The following is a 24,447-nucleotide window of genomic DNA, read 5'->3' as shown; positions in this document are numbered from 1 at the left end:
TGAACTGCATTCAAACTAATTTTTGGTACAATTTGTTATTTGGGTTCTGTCCCTGCTGTTCTAACCTTTTTTGTCTTTAAAGGCAGCTGTTTCTTTTTATCTTGTATATGTGGATATGTCAAATATCAGGAACAGCTATTCCACGAGAGCTTGATGGATAAATTCTTAACCCTGAAAGAAATGACTTGTTTTAAAAAAACAAACAAAAAGTATTTATTTCTTGGAGTATTTAATGTACCCATTTCTGTATGTTAAAGTAAAAAAAAAACATTTACTGTTGTTCTTAAATGTAACATGTAAATGACTACCTTAAAAACATTACAATACACAAAACAAATGGTACAAAATACATTTACAGAATGTTAAAAAATGACAAATATATAAAAATTCTTAACATTTTTAGTGTTCATTTAGACATTATTATACTTTTTTTACTGCAGAAACGTTGTTTTGGAATGACACCTGGAGATGAAGAATCTGAAACTGATTCAATTTTAACAGAAGTTAAAATTCAGATAATTAAAATAGTACCTAATTTTCTTATTCTAAACACTGATAACCTCTCTTTAATAGAAAATATTAGATGTACACTTTGTCTGTACCAAGAAGAGACTCATTCTGGTCTTTTCTTGCAAGCTAATGCCATGTTACTGATACCAATTTATTTTTCATTTAAGATTCAGTACCCAGGGGTCTCAGATTTTTTTAGATGATGCATCTAGAAACTATTTCACACATTTTGCATCCAGGGAGATATTTTCATCAATTTGGCCTGTTGTTTCATCTTACCCTCTAACTGTAGTTGAGCTTTTTATTTACAGTAACAGCAAAGTGTAAAGGGCAACCGGATAGTGGAAAGCCTATGAGTGGAACAGAGAAATTCTGCAATTTGAAACACACTGCACAAAATGGAGCCCCCTGGCACTGACATAATGAAATTGCTGTTTCTACACTTGTCAAATCTAGGTAAACTGGCGCATCAGACAGATGTTTAACTGTGCAGTGGGCTGGACAGCCTTCCTGGTACAAATCAACAGCATTGGACTGTAGCGCAGTGGCATGGACACCATTGATGGGATTTGTATTGGCAGGAACCAATTGGAGTGAAGGCTTTGTGTGGGTGAATCCCCAGCCTGCACCGTCCACATACAAGCCACCCGCTGAGAGACATCACTGAGGGGCTGCCTGGCTTTTACCACTTTCGACCATCATTGTTTACTTCTCACTGTGTTACTACCGAGTCCCCTGTCAGTCAGCTGACACTTCTCATCGCCCTTTCTTTCAGTTCTAAATGTCCCACCTAAGGGCAGCCAGGTGGCGCAGTGGTTGGCTCTACTGCCTCACCGGGCTGGGGCCCTGGGTTGAAGTCCTGAGGTGCACTCTGTGTCCAGTTTGTATGTTCTCGTGTTTGCCTGAGCTTCCTCTAGGTGCTCTGGGTTCCTCCCACAGTCCAAAGACACACTGTGGGTTAGCTGTCTTCTGGGTGAAATTGGCTCCCTGGTGGGACTGTGTGTGTTGGTGTCTGTGTGTGTCCTGTGATGGACTAGCATCAATGGTGTTCCCTGCATTGTGCCCATTGCTTGCCATTATAGGCTCTGTCTCCCCCCATGATGCTGTATTGGATAAAAGCAGATAGAAAATGGAGGGATGTCCAAATGACATCCCTCCATTAGCGCGGAGCGGTGGCTCTGTGGCTAAGGATCTGCGCCTGTGACTGGAAGGTTGCCGGTTCAAATCCTGCGGCCGGCAGAGGAATCCTACTCCATTGGGCCCCTGAGCAAGGCCCTTAACCCTAACTGCTCCAGGGGCGCTGTACAATGGCTGACCCTGCGCTCTGACCCCAAGCTTCTCCCTGTCTGTGTGTCTGTGTCTCCATGGAGAAAAGCTGGGGTATGCGAAAAGACGAATTCCTAATGCAAGAAATTGTATAGGGCTAATAAAGAAACATTATAAACATGAGTTCACACAGTATGGTTATGGGTCCCAGGATGGTCCTTCACTTCTTGACATAGGGAACCGTGGAGGCTGGGGGTTTCAGAGGGCCTGCAGGCCTGGAGAGGTTTCCATTGGCTGGAGTTTTTGGGTCAGATGGGGCAGCTGGCTCCCTGGGTCTGTCTGTGTTCGCTACCTGGACCTTTCCAGGCTGGTCGCCCTGGGCTCGGTTCTGCTTCTCCTTCTCCAGCGCCTTCTCCATCTCGGTGTAGTAATCCAGCGCCTTCCGCACAGGGTCAATGATGTGTTGCTAAGGACAAGGGGCAAGGAAGCAGCAGTGGGACAGAGAGTAGAACCGATTACTGAGGAGGGCAATTTATTTTGAGTGCCACAGTAAGACACTGTCAGGACGATTAAGTTAAAAAACGCTCCATCAAAACATCTGCACACATTGTAATATTCCGATTTGCTATTTGCATTTGCAGGCAAAATGTTTATCAGAGAGCATCATTAGGAAGCTCTTGTATGTTTTTTTTGCCTTGTAGTTTTTAATTCATTTTAAAGGTACATAATTTCAATGTGTCATATAGCATGATTGTATATACTGTACTTGTCTTAATGCTTTGATCCAGGTGGGCTACAGAAAATGGCACCATTGTGTGCAATCATTTCAGCATTTGCACAGGGGTAGTAATTGTTTGGCGTTACTCTTGTCTTGCAGCATCCACAGGAAAGGTAGTAAAAAAGAGGCTGTAAGTCACAGTATTTGGCAATGTGTAAAAGTACATCTGTAAACACTAAACACAGGGCCTTGTGCTGGAGAAGTAAATGCAAGAGATGGTTCTCCTTACCTCCAGGCTGGGAAAGAGGTTTGCAAGCTCTATAAATAGAGGTAGCAAGACAAAGCGGATGAAGCCGGTCTGCGAGGAAGGCTTGGTCACCTTGTCTCTATCCATAAATGGGGTTACAGGGAGACCTTCCAGCTTTTCCATGTCGCTCTGAAACAGTAATATGTCTGGAGTCACATGTTCTGTAAGCCAGAAAGTGCTTACCAGCCTTGTTTGGAGAAAATATTGCGTGAAAAAGGTTAGCTAACCATCTAATGTGTTGTCTGTTTTGGACACAGTCAGATGATTAAAAAATTATTTGATCTTAGGAGTTTTTCCTATTCTTAGTAGTAGTGATCTTGATCTCATTATAGTAGTCAAAATAAAACCACAAAGCAACCTTTTTTCTAACCAAAATAGAAATGTATGTTGTTCTTTTGCTGATACATGCACCACAAACAGAAGTTATATTGTTAGAAGGAGAACTCTTCAATGCTGTATCAAGCACAGTGAAGCAAGGGTGATTGTCCTGTTTTCCTGCCAGACATCTACTGCATGAGCATTTATGTTAAACTGTGCAATTAAGCACAAGACCAAGCTACCAAACACTATTATTTGTCTCTTTTCCATTTTCTGGTGGGTGTTGTGAAAATCTTGTTTGTTGAAATCACACACTTTCATTATGCAAGTGATGGACTGGACACTGGACAAAGAAACAGCTGACACTCCGAAGCATGTTTGCTTGACAGGGGGGCACTGTACTGAATGAGACAGTGAAAACAATCTGTCATTTTTTTTGGTATTGCGCCCATTGCAGCACTTTGCCACAGAGTGCTTTACAGATTTAGCAGGAAACAGAACCGCCAGAAAAAAATACTGTAAGTGGTTGTAGGATTTCAATAGGCGCAAAAATATAGTCTAAATAATGCTATTTTGGACCATTAGTACTCGCAGAAAAAGTAGTAAATACAAGTAAAGAAAGATGTCTGTCTCACTCTTTAATTATGGTGCTGGGTTCCTACTGATTCCACTGTAACTTCTAACAACAGGTTCCTCTATTGAGAATAGGGCTGAACATAGTGTGCAGGGTTCCAGCAGGAACATATCATTTGATTCTCACGCAACAGGGCTCTGACCAGTGCAGGTCACTTATTCGGGCTTACCTGGTTAAAGAACTCCTGCAGTAGGCAGTCCAACCACGGCTCTGCGACGTCCATGGGCCGAGCTTCGTTAGAGATATCGCTGACTTTGATCATGATCATCATCAGCTGCAAGTCAACACCAAATACGTGAGCAGGGCTGACCCAATAGTGCACATCCAGCATCACTGTGCCTGTGATTTCAACAAGGTCTGAGCTCTTCGCTCAGATTACATCAGACTTGTACAAACCTTTGATTGTGCTTGACTGAAGGCCTTTGTCCCGTCACCTAGTGCTAGATCTGACATTGACAATTGCTTGATGGGTTAAAGTTTTCATCTAATCTAGGCTATAATTAGACCAATGACACATTTGTATTAAATATCTGCAGGCACACCACATATTTCACCTTAATTTCTGCATTCTTTCAGGCTAGGACATTTCTCACCAAAGCCTTACCTGGTCAAAGTTGTGGATTTCTGTCTCCATGTGTCCTCTTAAAACTAATTTTGTCCGTTTTGTCCAAAACCACAGCAAAAATAAATAAGATGACATTTGCATTTGCAGGAAACTCAGTCACATTACTCACAACGTCTTTGTGGTCCTTGTTAGTGAAGTCAAATGCTGGCAGGATGGACTTGAACTTGTTCAGGATCTCGTTGTGTCTTGCCATGTCTGTAGCAAGTATGCACCTGGAATGGAAATCAGGAACTCCTGGATCACTCTCTCATAAGAACGCATGGGTCTTACAATGAAACACACCCCCTAGCTGTTTCGGCACTGATATTGCATGGATGCATTCAAAGATCCATGATAAATACAGTATAAGTCGAAAAGTGTTTTTTAACATGGAGTTTACAACCAAAGTTCAGGCGAGATGACAGCAGTCAAATTCAACCTCATCTTGGCTGCCATAACTTGTAATCATTCCTGATATCTTTTCATATTAAAAAATATAAATAGGTAAGCCCCCATCTCTCCTGCACATTTGTCTTCTGTCTCTCCTCCACCCCTGCTCCTCCTGTGCAGCTGCCCCTTGGTCACCCCTCTCTCTGCAGGGGGTCCCAGCCTCCTCGTCCTACAGCCAGTGTCCAGCCCTGAGCCAAGCTGGTCGAGCCAAGTCTCAATGTGACTAAGCTCTCAATACACTAAGTACTTGGGTGCTATTATTCCTCATGCATTAGAGAGGCTGCTGTGATCTCAACACCTGTCATTCTCCGTGCCCATCCCAGTACAGCACTGGGTCCAATGCTGTGAGTGGAATGGCTGAAACACCATTTCCAGTGGCTGGGGTGGCACGAACATGTCGAAGAAGCTTGAACCAGAGAGAATTAAGCAGAATTAAGCAGTTAGCAGGAGGTCATTCATTAGGAAGCCTTACTTGATCATTCCTTCTCTTATCCTTTTGTATTGTTCTGTTGAAAGATTTCTAAAAATATTGTTTTCCGTCTGTGAAGACAAAAATTAAATATACAAGGACAAAAAAAGTAAACGCAGTTATTTTACATTTCTTAAGTCTTCATACAGTATGAACATTTATTCTATGGTTTTCCTCTGTCATTGTACGGCTTCTAATATAAAGCTTTCATTATATGTCATACAGTATATGGAAATGACAATTTCCATCCATTTACAAACCTTTTCAAGGATTTCAAAAGCCACTGCACAATGATGATTCTCTAATGGTGAAATGTCATTATATCTCAGTGCCAGTTCTGTACGTGCATTGATCTAAAAGAAAAAAAAAGGACAATTTTATGTCGGCACTGTAAGATTAATAAAAAAGAGTGGTGTTTTAAAACTGGAGATTCAGTACTGTTTGATCAGGCTCCTCAAATATAATCCTGCAGGAGGGAATGGTATATTTTTCATATGTAATTCCTACATCAGTGATTTATAAAAAGGTGCAACATACTGTATGTATTTACTCTGAAAAAAGAATTAACTTGGTTTTCCGTAGCAGTGAAAATGAAGACATTTGATGTGTGAGGTACTATAGAAGGCAAAAGCTTTGGAAGTAGCATCACGCCCTTCACTGAACAAATGTAAAGGTTCTCAGATATACATGCCAGTGAAAATGTCTTTCCTTTATCTGAAAGTCTGTGCATGGCAGACTGAGAATGAGAAGTTCATCATAAGGCATGTGCTCTTTAGCATTGCTCAGTCTTACAGAGAAGCGAGAATTGTCTCCTGTGTGTTTTTGTTCTTGAAACACCTGCCTGATAAGCATTGTTGTAGCCAGTATGGTCTAAATCATGACAGACAGCAGATGTCATCATAGTCAAGAGGTCGATGTCATCAAATTTGCTCCTAAGATCAGTCAGCCATATTAAACCATACATCTGGAAGTGAGCAGAGAGAACAACATCAGATTTGTATTCCAAAGGCCTGTTCAATGGGACACTGTGTTTGATTAGTTCCCTACAGTTCTTCAGGTCTTAGTACAAAGACAGATTTGTATCTAAGTGTGCATGCTTTGTCGAAGGTAAGAGGAATTCAACCGGAATTTCAATTATAAATCAGGTACTACCTTAACATGGCTCAGACACATACAGTAGAACTGTCATTAGCAGGTAGAAGACCACTTAAAACTGCTATCTTGTTCTTGACACCTCAACATGTATACATGGGTCTGTGACACTGTAAGAGCATGAGAAAGGTATAAACAACAGGAGGCCATTCAGCCCATAGAGCTCATTTGGTTTCTCAGTAGCGAATTGATCCAAGGATCTCATCTGGCTGCTCCTGACAGAAACCATGGTATCGAACTGATCATCGTGGCAGGGCAGCTCGTCCCAGCCTGCCACAAGCCACGTACTGTCTGGATGGAACATCCATTTTAACAAGTGACAAGGCTGTCAGACAAGGAAAAAAAAAGATTTTAGAATGGCTTAGTGTTAGTTAGAGTTAGACCTAACAAACCCAACATTTATTAGAATACAATAATAATAATCTCTGTAGGTTTTTTAATTTCCCATTTCGGCCCGCTGATAAGAACTTTAAAATGTCGAAACGCCTTACCATCTGAGTTACACAAAAGCAGTGCTTGAAGTTGTGGAAAGGGATATTGTTGTAGCGCCGGTAGACCTCGTACAGGAACTCTTGCAGCACTTCCAGTTCAATATTGAACTTGGTCATAAAGTCCAGGTCGGTGTACATCACTCGCAGCAGCACCATGATTTCTGCATCTTCCCATTGCCTGTAACCACATTAACCACAGACACAGTGTGAGACAGAGCAGCCCTGTCTGGACTACATTCCCCAGAAACCTCTGGGGGGAATGAGCTGCCGCTCACAGTCAGCTGACCCGACGCTGGAAGACAACTGGTCGGGTGAAATTTCCAAAACCAGGAAGCGGAGGTTCTCTGTGCTGGTCAGTCTGCTGTATGGAAGCACGGGGTGGGCCTGGAACTGAGTTTTGTGAGAGGCTAAATGTTTTGAAGCAGGTGAGCAGTTAAGCCACTCAGTATGACAGTTAGAGACTTTGTTAAAACATTTAGTCAGTAGCTCAGATGGAGCCTAGGTTTTATTTTGGTGTTTGTTTTTTGTCCGATGTGGGATTTTTGGAAGACAGAATACTTAGGCTCAGTACATTTTCTTGCTTTGATCTGACTTGCTAAAAATTGAAACTCAACTCTTGCTCTTATGGCACCACGGGGAAACAGCAGCTCTTCCTGAGAGCTGCCTTGAGGCAGCACGGAAGAACTCCACTCTTTACACCTTTCAGACGTATACTGTCAGAAAATAATAAGAGCAAAAGAAAGATCACAGACAAAAGAAGGCCATTTGGCCAAAAAGCCCAAAACCAGGCAAGAGTCCGATTGGCAGAGGCCTTGTGCAAGGAGCTTTCATAAAATGGCAAACAGGAGAAGGGAGAGAGGGAAACCGAAGAACGCCTGTTGCCCGAGAACACTATCTCTGTGGAGATTGCTTATTAATCTATCACTTCGATCAGTCCCTAAACTCACATGTTGTAACACTCACCAGTGAGTGTTACAACGCAACTGAAGGATGTTCCAGCATCTCACAAAAGGATTATGCAACAAGTCTGATATAAAAGATATAAAGGGACCCTCATTGTGTCACCAGCTGCAAGCTCTTTCAAAATGTTAATATACTCTAGGTTTTCTTGAGCCCTGCTCACTTTACTTGCTTGGTAGATATTAATTCTTTGAAGTATACACAAAGATGGAAAAAGAGTAACTAATTACAAAACCACTATCTTGTTCTTAAATAGTGATTTAGCCCGTCTCTTTAAACCTATTTATTTTCTGTGATATTTAACTGTTGAGCTTGGAAACAGTTGCGATGAATCAACATCAATCCTTCCACTTACACAACAGCAGAAATCAGATCAAAAGCATAAATTAGCCCTGGACTTGTAATGCATTTCCTAGGCCTGGCGTTTGGAGTTAACGAGCTCTGCCTGAGTTTCACATGAATGCAACAGGTGCAGCCTCCAGTTCCACTCCATAGAGCCGTCCTGGAAACCACAGCACCTTCTAACAATGGCTCAAGAGCTCCATCTGCTCTCTCACCACAGTGCTTTTAACTTCTCATCTCTGGGAGCCGCGCTTTCAAGAAAAACGGAGAAGCGGCAATTAATTAGACTGCTTTATGTGTCGGAGCTGTATTACACCTGAAAGAAACTGTTTAACTGAAGTATTTTCCCCAGCAGAGTATACAGGGATATCAATCAGCGTATACTCAGTGATCCTCAGGCTTCATAATATCATAAGAAGGTTCAATAACACACATTTCAGAGCCAGCCCAGCAACGGTGTGAAAGAAAACATGACTGAATACGTGATGTGCAGGCGTGACACTCATCAAATACCTGCTTTTCTTACTCAGCTTAATGAGGTCCCTGCAGATGATGCCAATTTCTTTTTTTTTAATTGTATTGTGAGAAGTTCTGAAAAGTATAACAAGACTGTGATGCCCTGATGAGCTCCAGTGCACCTGCACCACATTCCACACCTGGAAGGAGCTCGTCAGGGCCATCTGAAACAAGGTATTTCCTCTATTAATCCATTTATTGCTCAATAAACTCATTAAAACTTTGCCTCTGAACCGACTCTGGTAATTACACACTTGCCGCACCCTGTTTTTCATCTGCGGGCATGGCATAACAAAAAAACGAAATACTAAAAACTGAGGAACATAAAAAACAACACAGAATACAAAGAAACACCTAATAAAATGAAGTCAAAGAAAAACCAACAGATAAGTCCAACCAAAAACAGTTCAAACTTGCTTATACCTTTCTGCAGATTTTTTTATAGAAACACGAAACGAGCTGAAATCCATGGTAACATCAATCACAGGCACTTTGGGTGTGTAGAACAATCAGGGATGTGTACAAAACTCAGTCTTTCTAAAAATATTCAAGGAAGGGATGCCAGTTCCTAAGGAATCGTTCCACAGCAACTGTCCTGTAGAATAAATCCTCTCAATTGTAATAGAGGAGATCATCCCACTGAGCCAGCTCTTGAAAAAGGGCACAATGACTGATTTCCATTTTTTTAAATTATTTTTTGGCCACCTCTGTTCTGTGCTGGTTGTTCTTTCCTTGTTAGTCTGAGAGATGACTCTGAAGAACCAGAGTGCTAGCTCATGATCTGGGGCTATATTCTTCCCAAAACCATTGAATACCGCAAAAATATTCCTACCCCAGAATTTCCTCTCATAGTGTCCCATAACCTGGGACAGAGCCAAAGGAGATGTGTAGGAGTGCCTTCAGAAGATCAGCTGTCGATGAAGCTGATTTCTACCTGGAAGTATAAAAAGAAACTAACATGCCCAACACAAGACGGGCTTATCCATGTCTCTTGTCAGATTTTCTGGGACATCAGAGCACACGTGAAGGGTCTGCATGTGCACTATCTCCAGTTTCTTATGTTGTTTTGTTCATCAAGTTCCCAGAAAGATTTGTAAAAGAAACAGAGTCCTCTTGACAATGTATTGATTGGTGCAAACAGGAAGTACCTCTGTCTGAGAGGAAACAACAACGTCAACACTGGCACCTGGAACAAGCAGTAGCTCAACTCAAGAGCCCAGTTTATCTTTTAAAACGTCAGAAAGCAGATCACTGACACTGGCCTGAAACACAACAAGTGACTCTGGTGGAAGAGCAGACAATAGATAAAGCAAGTTAAGGACAAGGAGACTCAGTAAGCCTTCTGATTGTATAGAACAGAGAAGTACAAAAGATGTAAAAGGGCTTACCAGTTATCAAAGGTAGGAGTCTTGAGGTATTGTTTTACCTCCTCTGTGACCTCCAGAGAGCTGTAGAAAAACTCCAGTTACAATTCTGTCTATGCAGGATAAAGTACAAACTGAGCACCCAAAGAATAATTCAGATAAGGAACAAAATACATCCACTCCCGCAGGACCTACTCGATATGTCCGATTAGGATGTTTTTATAATTGATTGCACTGTGGACTCATTCCAGATTATACGAGTGTGGGTTTTATAGGATACGATCTGCTTATTTCTGACTGCCGGAGGTGCGGCTCCTCGGATGCAGTAGCGGTGCACTTGCCTCATCTGCAGGAACGTTTCTCTGACGCGCTCACACTCCTCTCTGGTCTTGCGCAGCGCTCTCTTGTGGTAAAACGGCGAGGGCTTGTGTGTCCCCTCCGACAGCTCCTTGAAAAGCCCCAGCCAGCTCAGGTGCTCCACACTCTGGGGGGAGATTCGCAGCTTTGTTACTGGGCGGACAGGGACAGACCGTGCAGGACAGACACGTGGTCTCGCTTCCCTTCCGTCTCCCCACCTCAAGCTTCTCCCGGAAAGATTCTACTTGGCTCTTCATTTCAAGCACAACGGAGGGAGTCTCGCCAGCCTCCACCAGGATCTTCTTTTCCAGGCTCTGTAACCTGGGATCAGTAATTAAATAATTAATTTGTGTGGTCTGATATGTAACAGCTGAAGACGCAGCGATTCTCTTTGTCTGGTTGAAATTACTTTGACAAAACAGGCAGAATGCAAGGCTATGTGAGGGGAGGGGGAAGGTCTCAGGTTACTCGCTTTTATGAGGTGCTGTTTAGGCCATTATTCCAACTTTACCTCTCACACACACACAATGCTCTCACACTCACTAGTTTTGCCTCTCACATTCACATTGTGAAGGAGTGTGTTAGGTATATGTGCGATGTAAAACTAGTGAATGTGAGAGCATTTTGTGTGTATGTGAGAGGTAAAATAGAGAGTGTGAGAGCAATTTGTGTGTGTATGAGAGGTAGAGGTTGAATAATGGCCTAAATGGCACCTCATCCACTTTTCTAATGCTGAATGTGAATGAAAAATATTTTTCAGAATGAAGACCAAGCAAGAACATTCACATAGAAGGGATGACGTTGAAAGAGAAATAAAACATTGTAAAAGACGGTGAATGTATCTTCTGTTACATGAACACACTGCACTGGGATGCGTTCGTGTCTTGCTCAGTCTCTGACAAAAGGTAAGGTAATTCTGCAATACATCTGCAATCTACCTGACAACAATGAGAAACACAGGCCATTAAGGGTCCAAAGGCACAAACAAGTTTCTAAAGGGATATTTCTCAATAATTAGCCACTGAAGGATAACGATGCCTTTATTGCCTTGGTTCAAGTGCCTCGCTCTTCAGAGTAGCAGTCATTAGGAGCTCCTGACAAAAGCTCTGCTGTCGTCATCTGGAACAGACTGTAAAACCGGTGGCACACAGCTTCCTCCGAGGCTCCACTCACAGCTGCTGGCTACCTGATGAAAAGGCTTCCTGCACGAAAATCTGGCTTGTTTTCAATTTCACTTTGATTGTGCTTCCTTTCCTAGAGCATTTCAGCTACCACTACACCTTCAGGAAGCGATAATGTGGCTGATCAGATAAAGGACCGCCGCAGGCACTGCTCGTACCTTGAGTGAGATACGTTTTCACTGAAACGGTGAGCGTACCTTTTTTCCATAGAAGAAAGATCAAATCCCAGAACTGTAGCAAGGTCTGCACCTGTAACATTAACACCTGTGAATTTTATAGAAGGCAAAGGCTGTAGAACTTGATTGTTGTAAGAGCATTTAAGCTCTTTATTGGTGTCAGAGCACAGAGATATGTAGGACTGCTTAAATTAATAAATCATTGAACAATATACATCAAGTGCCAAATAATCACAGCCTTTATTGTTGCACACAATCAGATGGTATAAGGTATAATCTGACATTACATTAAATATTTCCATAACCTCCTGATTATATATACTATATAATACTACGCTGACATGGTTTCTTTACATAATGTGTGCCACAAGTCTTGTGATAATGTTCTGATGTTAACATTTCATGACAGCTGCCCAGGCTTCACTGTGCTCTGTTTTTCAGTCTACACAGCTTCCTCTTGTTTCTGCCCTGGAAGAAATCACAGGCTCACTGTTACAATCGGCAGCCACTACTTCCAGCTTGTAGCAGCTCTGGGGGGTGTTGGGCTCCAGGCCGGGGGAGATGTTGATGATGTTCCCTTTGGTGTTGTACAGCTTCAGGATGTCATAAGGTCCTGCTTCAGCTGCTGCTCGGAATAAGTCTGGAAGCGAATAAGAAACGAAAAGCAGAAAGATCCCACATTGGGAAATGGTGTCATAAACAAAAAACATCACATAATCAAAAGTAATAATCATAATGAGACTAAAGATACCATGTGGTTGCATGGGTTAGGCACTGCTGCCTCAGCTCTTGGGACTGTAGGTTTGAGTGATTGAGCCGGGGGCACCTTCTGTGTGGAGTTCTGTATCCATGGATATTTTCTCTGGGTATTCTGGTCTGCTCTGACCTCCCACAGACGTGGTGACAAGATGAACTGTCTCACAACTGGCCAGGGTGTAGTCCAGCCAACAGCTCTGCGCAGAACAGATAGCACCCATGTTGTCGTCTTTCCATTGTATGCTACATCTGAGACACTCCTGTTCATTCTGTCCCTACAGAGATGCATGGTCCACATCGTCTGCTCTCTATAAACCCTGCACTGTGCACTGTTCATTTACCAGTTTCTTCCATTCTTGCTCACACAATGCTCTGAAAAGATAATGATATTAGACCACAAGCAGCGCTGCACACAGGAGGATGTCATTTGGCCCATCAGGCCTGTTTGTTGTTATTTGATTCCAGGATCTCGCCCAGTTGTTTCTTGACAGAAGCCAGAGTATCACCTTCAACATCATGGCTGGGTAGCTTGTTGGATACTCTGGGTACCTGCTTCAACAACACGCTTTCGCTGAAAGCTTTTGGGTGATGTCGGCCACGGGAAGACGGGGCTCTAAGAAAATGCACTTCACTACAAGATGGAAAAATACTGCAGCTACTGGGTCACCCTCTTGAAATATCTGGAGTTCTGGTCTTAATTAATTAGGAAACGATGGTCCCTTCTTCATGTGATTTTATTTATAAAATTCTAATCTGACCTTTCTGGTCTTGGTGCTGTTGAAAGGTTTACATCTGACCTAGTCTACAACTGTCTTTTGCTTTATTCTTCAGTATATTTCAGATTGTTGATTTTGGTGTGCCTAATTTCTGTGCTGTGGTTCTGAATAAAGATTTTGGTTAAAAAAAACAAGCATGAAAATTGCCTTCTTTTCTTCAACAAAAAGTTCTTTGGTTTTGATTCAACTTCAGACTCCAGTCACTAAAGTCAAAGCCAGGGTGATAGGATGTTCTCTCAAAATAAAGAGGGTCAACGCTATCAATTTGTTTGATTGGCTCGGGAGAGTAGAACTGAATTTACTTTTTTTTTAAATACTGAGGAATTGCACTTATTAGTCACATTGTTTTTAGTGAATTTTAGTGAAAATTCAATTTTATACTGCTATGATTCATTAAGAGGAGACTGTATATACTGTATTAGTCCTGGTGTATAAAGTATTACTGCATTTGAGTGTAGTATTAAACATTTAAAGTCAATTGAGATATATGCTTCCTAGTTTCATCTTCATGTCAGAGAATGATTCATGATGAAATATTTGTAAAGGTAAAGAGGTTAGCGATATGAACTTATATGAACTCATTAGGTTTTTAAAGCAGGAAACTGATAAACAGCCTATTGGCAATAACAGAGGATAAATGCAGTTGGTAGCTACCTTTTCTGATATCCAGTCCTGCCCTGACATTTCCTTCTATTCACAACAGAGCCCTCCTGGGGATCGCTTGGTTTCCAGGCTAGCTCATAATGAGCTTAACCACACCGAATTAATTCATTACAGCCACTAGTATTTCACCTGCCAAATTACTAAGACCTTTACTGATTAAGAAATATGAGTATGGAGAACAAAAGAAAATGCCTTAAACCCTAGAGCTGGCAAAGGCTTCAAGAAGAATATTTTAGGGCAGCATCATGTCCCTAATGGAGTTCGGGGGTTTCTTCCTACTTAAAGCAGGGTGTCAATAATGTCAGAGTGTCAAATGCTGGAAACAGGCAGAGGACACTGGGGACAGACTGAGGACACTGGGGACATTATACTGTTTGTCCCTCCAGGTGAAGGTAGAAGAAGGGCTGGGGTATAAGAGTCCCATCTTATAACCCTGTATTTCCAGCTTTAATGTCTACATCTAGATATACTGTATATCTATTTCTACGGTGCTTTGCAAATAAATTCAGATCCTTTCACAGCTCCACATTGCTTTAAAGGGTGACACTTTGAAGTAGCAAATGATAGCTGTTTTGTTCACAACCTGCACCAAACATTCAAAGCAAAACAAACAGAAAAAAAGTAAATAATGTAGATAAAATAAAAATGGAAATTTCACGACTGCATAAGTTTTTAAATCCTTTACAACAAAGCATATACTGTAAGTGAGAATCAGTGCAAAGAAATATTGAGTTCATAGCTCTGAATCATTATACAATCATCATATTGCAGTTTTTAATAAAATACTAAAGATTAAAAATGTGTAGGCATATTATTGTTATTTTCACATTTGTCATGATGTTAATCCTAACATTTTAATGGAAGCGACGGGAAAATGTTTCCTTCCTTTTACAGTAGGTATTTAAAGGGTTCATTACTTTTGAATGGGGAAGTACCTTTTTATATTCCAAATGGCAGAACAATGTGAATATAGAAAACAAGTATTCGACCAGTTTAAACCGCCTCTGAATGCTGAAAACTGGCAAAATGAAAGACAGTAAAAAAATCTGTTGCCAGTTGACTGGCCTTCCCACTTCATCTGCATCACTTCTTTGTGGGTATACTAGGACATGAAAAAAAAAAGTCTCTTTTATAAAAAATGTATGACAGATTGTTCAGGTGGACCAAGAAAAAATAATGTGCTTTTATTGAATTTTCCATCAATTAGTGCCACGTAAAAACACAGCAGGGACAATTCAGAAAGATTGAAATAGAATAATGTTCAGAAAGGAAGATAAGAACCTTAGAATAAACACAGCCATTTTTACACTACTCCCTTCCATCCTAACAGCTGTGCTATGGTAAATAAAAGGATTCTTTCTACAACCTGCATTCAAACCTTCTTGGGCAAACTCCAGACAATGCTGTTCACATGGATCATATTGAGAAGCTATACATAGCGCGTCCAATAATTGCTATCAAAAGGCAGGTACTGCTGTGTTTGACAGGAACACTCAACAGCAAATAGGTAACATTCATACTTTCATGTATGTATGGGTTGAATGTATTCATCCAGACCTGTGAACACAAATATGTTTTTCAGCACAAGCTACATGTCCTAGGAATTTCAGCACACGATGTGCCATTTTAGCAGAGCTATTCTTAGATTTTACAACAAGAGAGTACCGTCGCAAACTAAAGCCTTTTTACAAATTACATTAAAACTGAGACTAAACACAAAAAAGTGGTTTCTCTAAATTTCAGTGTTGCAGCTGAAAGATACAAAAGATTTAATGTCACAACAAAACACTACAAAATGTGCTGAAAACAAATAAAATAGAGAGACGATAAATCCATGCTAGGACAGAAGTATTTGGGAAGCTGTCCACACTCTTTGCTTCCTGGACCACTGGTGGTCTTCCTTGTGTTTTATACCAGTTCTTCGCATCTTTCTGAGGATGTGTTAGGCATCTTTGTAACAGCAGCCCTGGGGATGTACAGTTAAGTGGCCAATCCATAACTCAAATCTTTTTTCAGAAATGTCTTTGAAGACCTTGCAGAAGACTTGGGTTAATTATCCTGCTGGAGTAGGAACTCCAGCCCAATTATTAAGCTCTTGTGGCTCTAGATAACACCCCACAGTGCAAAACACCTCGTTATTTTGTTGCATTAATTGATGTCTCTATTATACAAAGGCCAGCCTTGCCTGTGGAAAAAAAGCAGATGTGTACTCCACTATGTTTTCAACAATAGGCGTGACAACCTTTCTCTTTGTTTCACCTCCCTGAACACAGTTTCTGTCTTAGTGAAAAACAAAATCTGTTCAGACCCTGAAATCTTGCTTCTTCAAAGTCAAATGCTTTGCGGTTTTATGTTGCCTCCTTGCTTTCTCATATGGTCTTTCATCTTGTTAAAGATTTGTTCTCTCACAGGTTTCTCATGGTAAAATGCCGGCCCATCTACCTAGGGAATTTAGCTCTGTTCTAACCGCTGTTTACATCCAACCACAAGCAAATGCTGAGGCGGCGCTTGGTGAACTGTACAGCGTGATAAACACAAACACGAAAGTTTGAAGCCCGATGCCGCATTGATCTTTATGGGGGCCTGCAATCTCGGGAAAGTTTTGCCAAAATTTCACCACGGCGACCAGAGGCTATAACACCCTCGACCACTGTCACATAACCAATAAAAGGGGCATATCAAGCTGCGCTCTGACCACTTAAAGTTACAGTTTAGGATAAATAACCTTGCAAATCAGCTGGTTCACAGTCTTTGTCAAGCAGTCTTAGCTGGGCTCTGGGCCACACTGAACCAGCCTGACTGCATGTCCTCCTGTGTTCATCTCCCCCATCTTAACGTATTGTTAAGCATAGAGATTCTTTTTAGACTTCTGCGTCTCACTGAAAGCTCTTTAGCAGAAGAGGTTTATTTCTATTAATGTAAGGCAGATGTTGCAATTGACTAAACTCTTGAGAAACCTGAGGGCAGTGGGTCATCATAACTGAATGTTCTTTCTGGGGTTGTTAAAATTAGTCATCTTATCAACAATAGATCACAGGAAGAGAAGTGTTAACTACTATAGTAGTAACACTCGAAGAAGATGAAACATTGTGTCTCTTTGCTTTTTAGGATGAAATAGACCGTTACTTGTTCCTTTATAGTATTAACTATGCCCATCACAGGAGATCACATATATCAGACTTTGAAAAGGTTGCTGGGAAGGAGAAAGAGTGACTAACACAGAGCTTTGACAATATTGGCTTCGGTCATGAGAGTTATTTTTAAATAAGGTGCAAATATTGTCAGCACATTTGAGATCACACTCTCTGTTGCATCTGTAAAACATTTTTCAGTACTGGGTTTGTGCCTAGATATGCCCAAAAATGTTGTTTCCTCCCACCATATTTCTCTTTATGTGGAAGAAAAAAGGTTGAGTCTAAAAGCTCAGGATACCATATGTTGCTTCTCTCCTTATGCTCTTCAATTAAATACCTCTCTGTCAAAAACACCTGTGTCTCTGTTTAAAAGGGAAAAGCAATCTGAGAAGGGATTTCATTTTAAAAATTCAGATATTGATGTTTTTTCTTAGCATCCATATTGACAGAAATATGATTTTTCACAAGTCAATATTTTTTACAGTTTGATTGAACCTGACAATAGGCAAATTTTACCTAAAGCGTCTTAAAAGGAAAAAAGCAAAAAGGCCTAAAGTAATTTCCATACTTTAAAATCTTTTAAAAACCCATAAAGGCCATTCTGTTCAGTAGTCCCCCACTGTAGAATCCTGTGCTGCTTCACTGGATATTTTAATCGATACATTGTTTAGTTTGGCTTGAGGTAAGCCCGTACCATGCAGAAAACATGGTTTGATTTCGAATTCAGGTTAATTGCCCGTTGCTGGGTTTTGTTTATGGGGTTGACACTGTAATTTGGAACAAAGTTTATAAATTATTTATTTTTGTAAACCAACAGTAACGTTAACTTGTGTTCCAGAGCTCAAGAAAATTTCGTGTCCAGATAAGATATTTAACATACAAATGATACTCAAGCAGGTACCCAGTGTCTGGCCACTGTGCTATACCCTCCCACTGGTTGAGTAGTCTATATTGTGTAGATTCAGTGGCCTCTAAATTCTGCTTCAGGTGTTTCCAATCGCTTCCTTCCAGTTTTCTTCTTATATTTCGCTTTTAGCTACTCTATCAGACTTCCACTATCTGTAATGGATGATCTCTAAAAATTAATAATGTGTACTGCTGTAGTAGAGAATGATACATTTGCAAAACTATTCGCAATTCGCAACACTGGTGAAATTGTGTTTATATCCGGTAATATTCAATTAAACGGGAAAAACCCGAGAAGACAGAACTGCTTTAGAGAATATGTCAGTACATCCACGTATTAGCCCCATTTTCTCAACTTTTTAAGATCTATATGTTCATCAAATATTGCTTTTATTAAATATCTTTAAAATACCAAAACTCCATTACAATTAAAAGCTCGTGATCACGTCAACGTGATGAAAGTTAAGAAATCATGAGAGAGCCAAAATATGTATTAAAAGTTAACACTTTTAAAAAAAATATATATATATCGTGTTAAAATAAACAAGCAAAAAAATTAGGCAACGCATTTTTCAGTTGCTGTAGCCGTTGGCTTGTCAAGTAAATCAAACATATTTTTAACTAATCGCTTTAAAATGCTGTGTGGGAACAGTTCGTTTCGCCGTAGACGAGTCTCATGCACTTACTGTACCTTTCACATCTTGTGCAGGACAGTCTTCTCGGAACTCAGCCTGCTCTGCTCTCCCGTTCACCGTGAAATAAATGATTTTTGCTGCCATTTGAAGAAAACAGCTTTGCGGGTGGGAATCATTCGCTCTCCGGTTCCACTGCGAACTGCTGTTGAAGACTTCAAGCATCACGTTTAAACGAGGGACACCTCTGTCCTCTCTCTCTCTCTCTGTTTCCAAAACACAGTCTGCATCTTCTGCAGTTTTCTTTTCAATGAAAAGATCTCCCCTCCCACCAGAAGCTGCTGCTGGATCTGGGCAGCTTCTGCAAACGTATTATTATAGTATTCCTTAAACACAACACAGTGAGCAAGCACAGTGCCATGCACAGCTGCTGCAATGCAGGTGACGAAGTTAGGTGATACCCCATAACCCCTAATCCCTAACACGTAACTACTAACCCCTAACCCTAAACCAGAGAAAATTAAATTCTACATTCTTAGCGATAAAAGAGTTCAGCACTGGAACTCAAAATCACAAGTAAAAGCAATTAAACTTAACACCAACCCTCCAAAAGTAACCTTAACATCCCCTCCAAACCTCATCCCTTTTCCCAGGTCAGCGGATACTGGAATGAGAGGGCAGGGGACTCAGAGCTACAGAAGCAGTATCAACCATAAACCATAACTACTGAGGCAACCTGTAGCCGGCGCCTGGTCACTGCCAGACGAACTCGAGACATTGCTTCATCAGTAGCAGGGGCCCGAACAGAACTGGTGCCAAAGCAATAGGGGCACCTCGACCAGTCGCCACTCATTTCCACAGAAATTGACTCCCTCATAGCCCAGGTATTCCTAACCCCAATCCTTCTCAAACGGAGGAGGGCATGAACTCTACCCACAACCCAGCATTAAATCTGAATCTGACCTAAACGCAGGTGGCACACAAACTTTAATCCAGCTACACTGGGGTGAAACAGGAAGGGCATGGTGTGGCTCAACACCAGTCAACCAATATTCTAGACTAAGTGTCAGAGAAACCACCGAGGGGGAGAAGAATAGGTCACTCCAGCACAGTAATCGGAAACTAAGGCGAGTGCAGGAAAACATTTGTTCAAATAAACGAGCAAAAAAACTATGCAACACATTTTTCAGTTGCTGTACCCGCTGGTTTGTCAAGTAAATAAAATCTTTATTTAAAAAAATCGGGTTTAAAATGTTGTGTGGGAACAGTTCATTTCGCCGTAGACGAGTCTCATGCATTTACAGTGCCTTTCACAGCTTGCCGCTGAAGACCTTAATCCTCCCTGTAGACAGGGGGCGCTAAAGAAGAAGAAAGTGTCGTTTCCCCCCAAGTTGCTCTATTCAGTTCTTGCTTTCTCTGGTACGAAGTGCAAAGAAACAACGTGGTTGTGGTGCTGCATTGAGTGGAGGAATAGGAGGAAAATAGTCCGCTTTAAAGAAAAGGTTGATCATTTTCGTCGACGATGACAGAAGGCAGCTCGGCCCCTGCTCCAGCCGCCCGGAACCTGCTCGCTCTGAACCCGAGCGAAGAGGCTGAATTTAAGAACAAAGTGCGAGAAGTGAAAAAGCGATCTAAGAAAGTAAGCGAACTCCAACCATCAAAGAAACAGAGCGTGTAAATTAAAAGGTCGAGATCAGATCAATCTGTATGTAATCGAGCGTTTTAAACTTTACGGTGTAGCCAAGGAAGTCATCGAGGTCGAAATGCGCTTTAATATTTCGAAATAAAATTGTGCGGGTGCTGTTCGGGGCATGTGTGACATGAAGGCGAGGAGGAACACAGTAGCAGCCTACGTGTGGCGTCATGTTACTGAAGCGAGAGCATTCCCTTTAAAATGTGAAGTTATCCGCCTCTAATGTGGGCTTTTTTTGTTAAGAGTTGTGTTTGTTGTTTCCTTCACTTTCTTCCTGATTCATTTCGGCAGCATGAGAGGCTGACCCCAGGTGTGATTTACCTCGGCCACATCCCCAATGGGTTCTTCGAGCCTCAGATCCGACAGTACTTCTCCCAGTTTGGCAAAGTTCAAAGGTTACGACTGTCCAGGAGTAAAAAGGTGGGACGTTTTAGATTACAGATGTGGGTTCCGTTATATAGGCATTTCCAGAGTTCTTGCATTGCAGTGCTGTTATTAAGCTTAACAGATGCCCTTATACAGGAGAACTTACAAAATATACGCTAATACGTAAAGTAAATACGGAAAAATCAGATACTGTTGCAAAGTAAAACCGTTTCATAGTTCCATAATGAATTGTCATCTGTAATCTCTAATATATTAGTTGTTAAGGTTTTCTTTTGTTTTATGCAGTTACTGCATCAGTTAATGTCCCTGTATGTTTGTGGTCTTGCTTGAGAATATCTACGCATTTACTTTTGCAATTTGGTAATGAACAAAATTAAATTTCTGTAAATGTTTAGTGTCGTTGGAGCCGTGGTAGCTCCTGACCGGAAGGTCCCGGGTTCGATCCCAGGGAGGGGCAAGCGATGGAGCTCTGATTCCTTCCAGACGGCTCCCAGGTCCACTCAGCCTGCTTTCCACATGAGTACCAGACTGGGGGTTAATCCTTCTGGGGGTAATAGACCCGCCGGAGCGTGGTGCTGACCACATCGCCTCCACCTCCAGTGTGGGATGATTGAGAACAATGGTGGCCCTTGCCCCCACATTCCCCATGGGCCTGGATGGCCTGAAAAGGGGACCTAACCTACCTACCTTTAGTGTCACTATTGGTCATTTAACAGAACATTTTAGTCCTTTAGCAAATGCAATAGCTTTTATGCATAACAACTATTCCTTCGAAAAGGAGCACTCTTAGATTATAAGGAGCAGAGAGTGTATTTTTCAAACTGCCATTGTGAAATGAATGTTTCAATCAACTCTTCGTCCTTAAAGCATGTGAAGCTATTTAACCTATTACTCTTCTCAGTGTTCTTAATAAGGGAACAAGAAAAATCATTCTTCTTCAATATACTGATTAAGGCGTGTGTGATCGAAAGATATCCATTAATTGGGCCAAAGAGCGCAACGGGGGTTCTGATGTGGGAAAACAAATGTGTGCTTTCTGACTTCATGTCTGTCCCTCGATCAGAATACATTTCTGCAAAGCACATGGACAAAAGGATTTTAAATGCAATTTTAAAATCCTTGCATCTGCTTGCTTTATTCATTCACCTTGTTCTTGGTTTTCAGACAGGTGGCAGCAAGGGCTATGCGTTTGTGGAATTTGAGTGCGACGAAGTGGCTAAGATAGTGGCAGATACGATGAACAATTATCTCCTGCGTGAAAGGCTCATAAAATGTAAGTAAGGGAGGGATGAAGTGTGTTTCTGGAACACTTGCGGTGATTGTGTAATGTGTATGTCCGAAAATCTCTCTTTTAAGAACAGAATTTTCTGAAAAGTCTTGACTTCTGTCCTTTTAGCCTGGGAAGTGCTAGATTATAGAAAGGCGGCGGTGTCCTTTTGGTGCCAGTTCCATTTTTCTTACATCAGTTCGGTCTCACCAGTGTGACTGGTTATTGTGGGAGCTCTGGTTGAGTTTGAGGGGGGAGCACAAAGAGATGGTTTGTTTGTTTTTTATCCACATAGAAATCACTCAGGACCGTTCCACGCACGGAGTCGGGGTGAACTTCTCTGTGCCTTGCTCCGCAGGTCACGTTATCCCACCCGAAAAGGTGAAGCCGGAGCTTTTCAAAGGAAGTCAGACTCCGTTTAAGAAGCCCTCGCGCCCGGCGGTCGGCCGCTACAACAGGAAGCGCACACCTCGGCAGAAGGCGCAGATGACCAGCAGACTTTTACAAAAGGAAGCAGGTTTAAGAAAAAGGCTGGCAGAGAAAGGAATAGATTATGATTTCCCGGGATTTGTAAGTCCGCTTAAAACTGCCTGAATAGCTCTATAATAAGGGTACTGCCTGTGCGGTGGTATAGTCCTAAAAACGTTCCTTGCAAAGTCTTCTCAACAGATTATTTTCCTTTTTTCTTGCTGTCTGTCTGTAGAATAAAAACGTCATCTCTGAATATAATTATCTACACTACTCGTGCAACTTTTTGGGGCCCTTTAGCATAACTCGTCTGTTAAAAAGTGATATTTAATTGCTGCTTTTCTAGTTGTTTTTAACTAAACAGGGCCTTTGTCACTGAGCTAATGCAGGGGTGTGTGGCTATCGCTTAACTCTGCTTCATCATGAAAGGGTTCTCAGAAGTTGAAATAACTGTACTGTGCTCTTAATATTTCTGAATGGTATTTTGTAAATGGCTTCATAATGTATGTTTTTTTTTTCTTTTTTTAGTCTGCCCAAGTATCCAAAAAGAAGAAGACCTCTGCAGAGAATTCGGCCTCCATGACTGACAGTCTAGTATGTTGTATTAATGTGTCTTTTAAAACACGTATTGTAAAACGAGTAGGAAACATGCAAAGCTGTACAATTTAACTCTGAGACTTGCATGTATGATTCAGTCAACCAACTCAAGGCACCATAATATGAGCCCTTAAGATTGCAAAAGGTTTCTTCTCCCCGCATAGTGACAGGGAAGATTATAAGATCTAACCTGTTATCAATTTTGGTGTGTTCTCTGTGACTTTTCCCTGCAACAAATTATTAATGTTCAAAGGGCATCCTGTTAGGAAGCTTTGTACTCAGCGTGTGTCTTTTTCTTTGTGTCTGTAGGATGTCACGCCAGTCTGCACACCAACTGTGTTGGAGAAAAGAAAGTCAATGAAAGTGGAGGACAGCGATGGTGATGATGAAATTATAATCAAGGCCACACCTGCACCAAAGAAGTCAAAAGGCAAAAAGAAGACGCGGTAATGAGGAACTAAAAATGGACTAATTTGGGCAATATTCAATCTTTAACCTGCTGTGGAAGTAAAAGATCTTCCCTTAAACTCTGTTTTTTAAATTGTTCCTGCAGGAGTGACTGATATTCCGCAAACAGGAAAGGAAGAAACCTTTAGAATTCATTTACTTCTCGTACTGTATTATAGTAGAACAGTACAAATCACTTTGCCTTCATATTGTACAATTTGTATTCTTGTGAATGCTAGCAGTTGTATTATAAATATATGAGTTGTAATCAGGAGTGTACCAGTTACCCTTTTTCTTATCCTTTCCTCTTTAAGAATAATTTAAATGATGGTTTGAGCTTCTAGCATTCCAGCATAGTGGAAGTAACTACAGGAAATGGTTAAAAAATGGAAACACAAATATGGAGTAAGTTGACAGGGTGTTTGGTCACCACATGAGGCCAGTACAACCTGTCTGGGTTGTGGCATTAGAGTCTTCCAGCACCTTGAGTTCTGCACCATTCTGCCACAAGAAAGTCCTTCAGCTCATACCTGCTTGATGGAGGAGGAAGCCACTGTGTCGGGTGTTGTTTAAGAATATCTAATGCTTGAGGAGGTCCAGATCTGGTAAATGCGAATTCCATGACTTCCGGATTATCTTGATCTCCTGTCCACTGGGAGACAACACATGCTCCGACGCCCCTTCCAGCAGGCAAGATGGGATGAAGCTCACCCGGTACCATTGAGTAGAAACTAGCATCGACCTTGCCTTCTAAGGGAATGAGTGTACCTAGGAGTTATGCTAGGAAAAACAGACCCACCAGGATCCTTTGCGGTCCTATAGGTTGACACCACACGTGCACTTGTCTGTCAGGAATACGGTGAAGGATGTTTCATCTGACCAAATCACATTTTTTTTTACTTTCCA

General features: G+C 41.4%; 2 protein-coding genes across 3 annotated transcripts; one reads left to right on the top strand and one right to left on the bottom strand.

Moving 5' to 3' along the window:
- Positions 1–662: 662 nt before the first annotated feature.
- LOC102689069 (high affinity cGMP-specific 3',5'-cyclic phosphodiesterase 9A) lies at positions 663–18,993 on the bottom strand. Of its 2 annotated transcripts, XM_015358289.2 has the most exons (15): positions 18,742–18,993; positions 12,567–12,768; positions 12,306–12,455; positions 11,837–11,888; positions 10,677–10,779; positions 10,443–10,585; positions 10,126–10,185; positions 6,920–7,097; positions 6,118–6,240; positions 5,537–5,629; positions 5,280–5,347; positions 4,488–4,590; positions 3,923–4,027; positions 2,784–2,930; positions 663–2,242 (listed from the first exon to the last, which is right to left on the bottom strand). In XM_015358289.2, exons 2-15 carry the CDS (start codon positions 12,577–12,579, stop codon positions 1,997–1,999), a joined length of 1,584 nt encoding a protein of 527 aa, XP_015213775.2. In that variant the 5' UTR covers positions 12,580–12,768; positions 18,742–18,993; the 3' UTR covers positions 663–1,996. The 2 variants fall into 2 exon arrangements, with proteins under 2 accessions (XP_015213775.2, XP_015213774.2); XM_015358288.2 differs by lacking the exon at positions 12,567–12,768.
- Positions 18,994–20,089: 1,096 nt separating this feature from the next.
- On the top strand, positions 20,090–23,813 carry nifk (nucleolar protein interacting with the FHA domain of MKI67). The gene is made up of 6 exons (XM_069196601.1): positions 20,090–20,321; positions 20,667–20,795; positions 21,927–22,035; positions 22,388–22,599; positions 23,026–23,091; positions 23,404–23,813. The coding sequence occupies exons 1-6, from the start codon at positions 20,205–20,207 to the stop codon at positions 23,542–23,544; spliced, it is 774 nt and encodes a 257-aa protein (XP_069052702.1). The 5' UTR covers positions 20,090–20,204; the 3' UTR covers positions 23,545–23,813.
- Positions 23,814–24,447: the final 634 nt, after the last annotated feature.

The sequence above is a fragment of the Lepisosteus oculatus genome, chromosome 12 (genome assembly GCF_040954835.1).
Source record: "Lepisosteus oculatus isolate fLepOcu1 chromosome 12, fLepOcu1.hap2, whole genome shotgun sequence".
In the NCBI taxonomy this organism is placed as follows: domain Eukaryota; kingdom Metazoa; phylum Chordata; class Actinopteri; order Semionotiformes; family Lepisosteidae; genus Lepisosteus; species Lepisosteus oculatus.
This window is presented reverse-complemented; position numbering and strand designations above follow the sequence as displayed.

Coding starts and splice junctions, on each gene's coding strand:
- nifk (XM_069196601.1), top strand. CDS start 20,205: ATGACAGAAGGCAGCTCGGCCCCTGCTCCAGCCGCCCGGAACCTGCTC. Junction 22,036..22,387: donor GCGTGAAAGGCTCATAAAAT/GTAAGTAAGGGA, acceptor CTTGCTCCGCAG/GTCACGTTATCCCACCCGAA. Junction 23,092..23,403: donor CCTCCATGACTGACAGTCTA/GTATGTTGTATT, acceptor TTGTGTCTGTAG/GATGTCACGCCAGTCTGCAC.
- LOC102689069 (XM_015358288.2), bottom strand. CDS start 18,907: ATGCTTGAAGTCTTCAACAGCAGTTCGCAGTGGAACCGGAGAGCGAAT. Junction 12,456..18,741: donor TCCTGCACAAGATGTGAAAG/GTACAGTAAGTG, acceptor ATTCGCTTCCAG/ACTTATTCCGAGCAGCAGCT. Junction 10,586..10,676: donor CTTTCCGGGAGAAGCTTGAG/GTGGGGAGACGG, acceptor ATCTCCCCCCAG/AGTGTGGAGCACCTGAGCTG.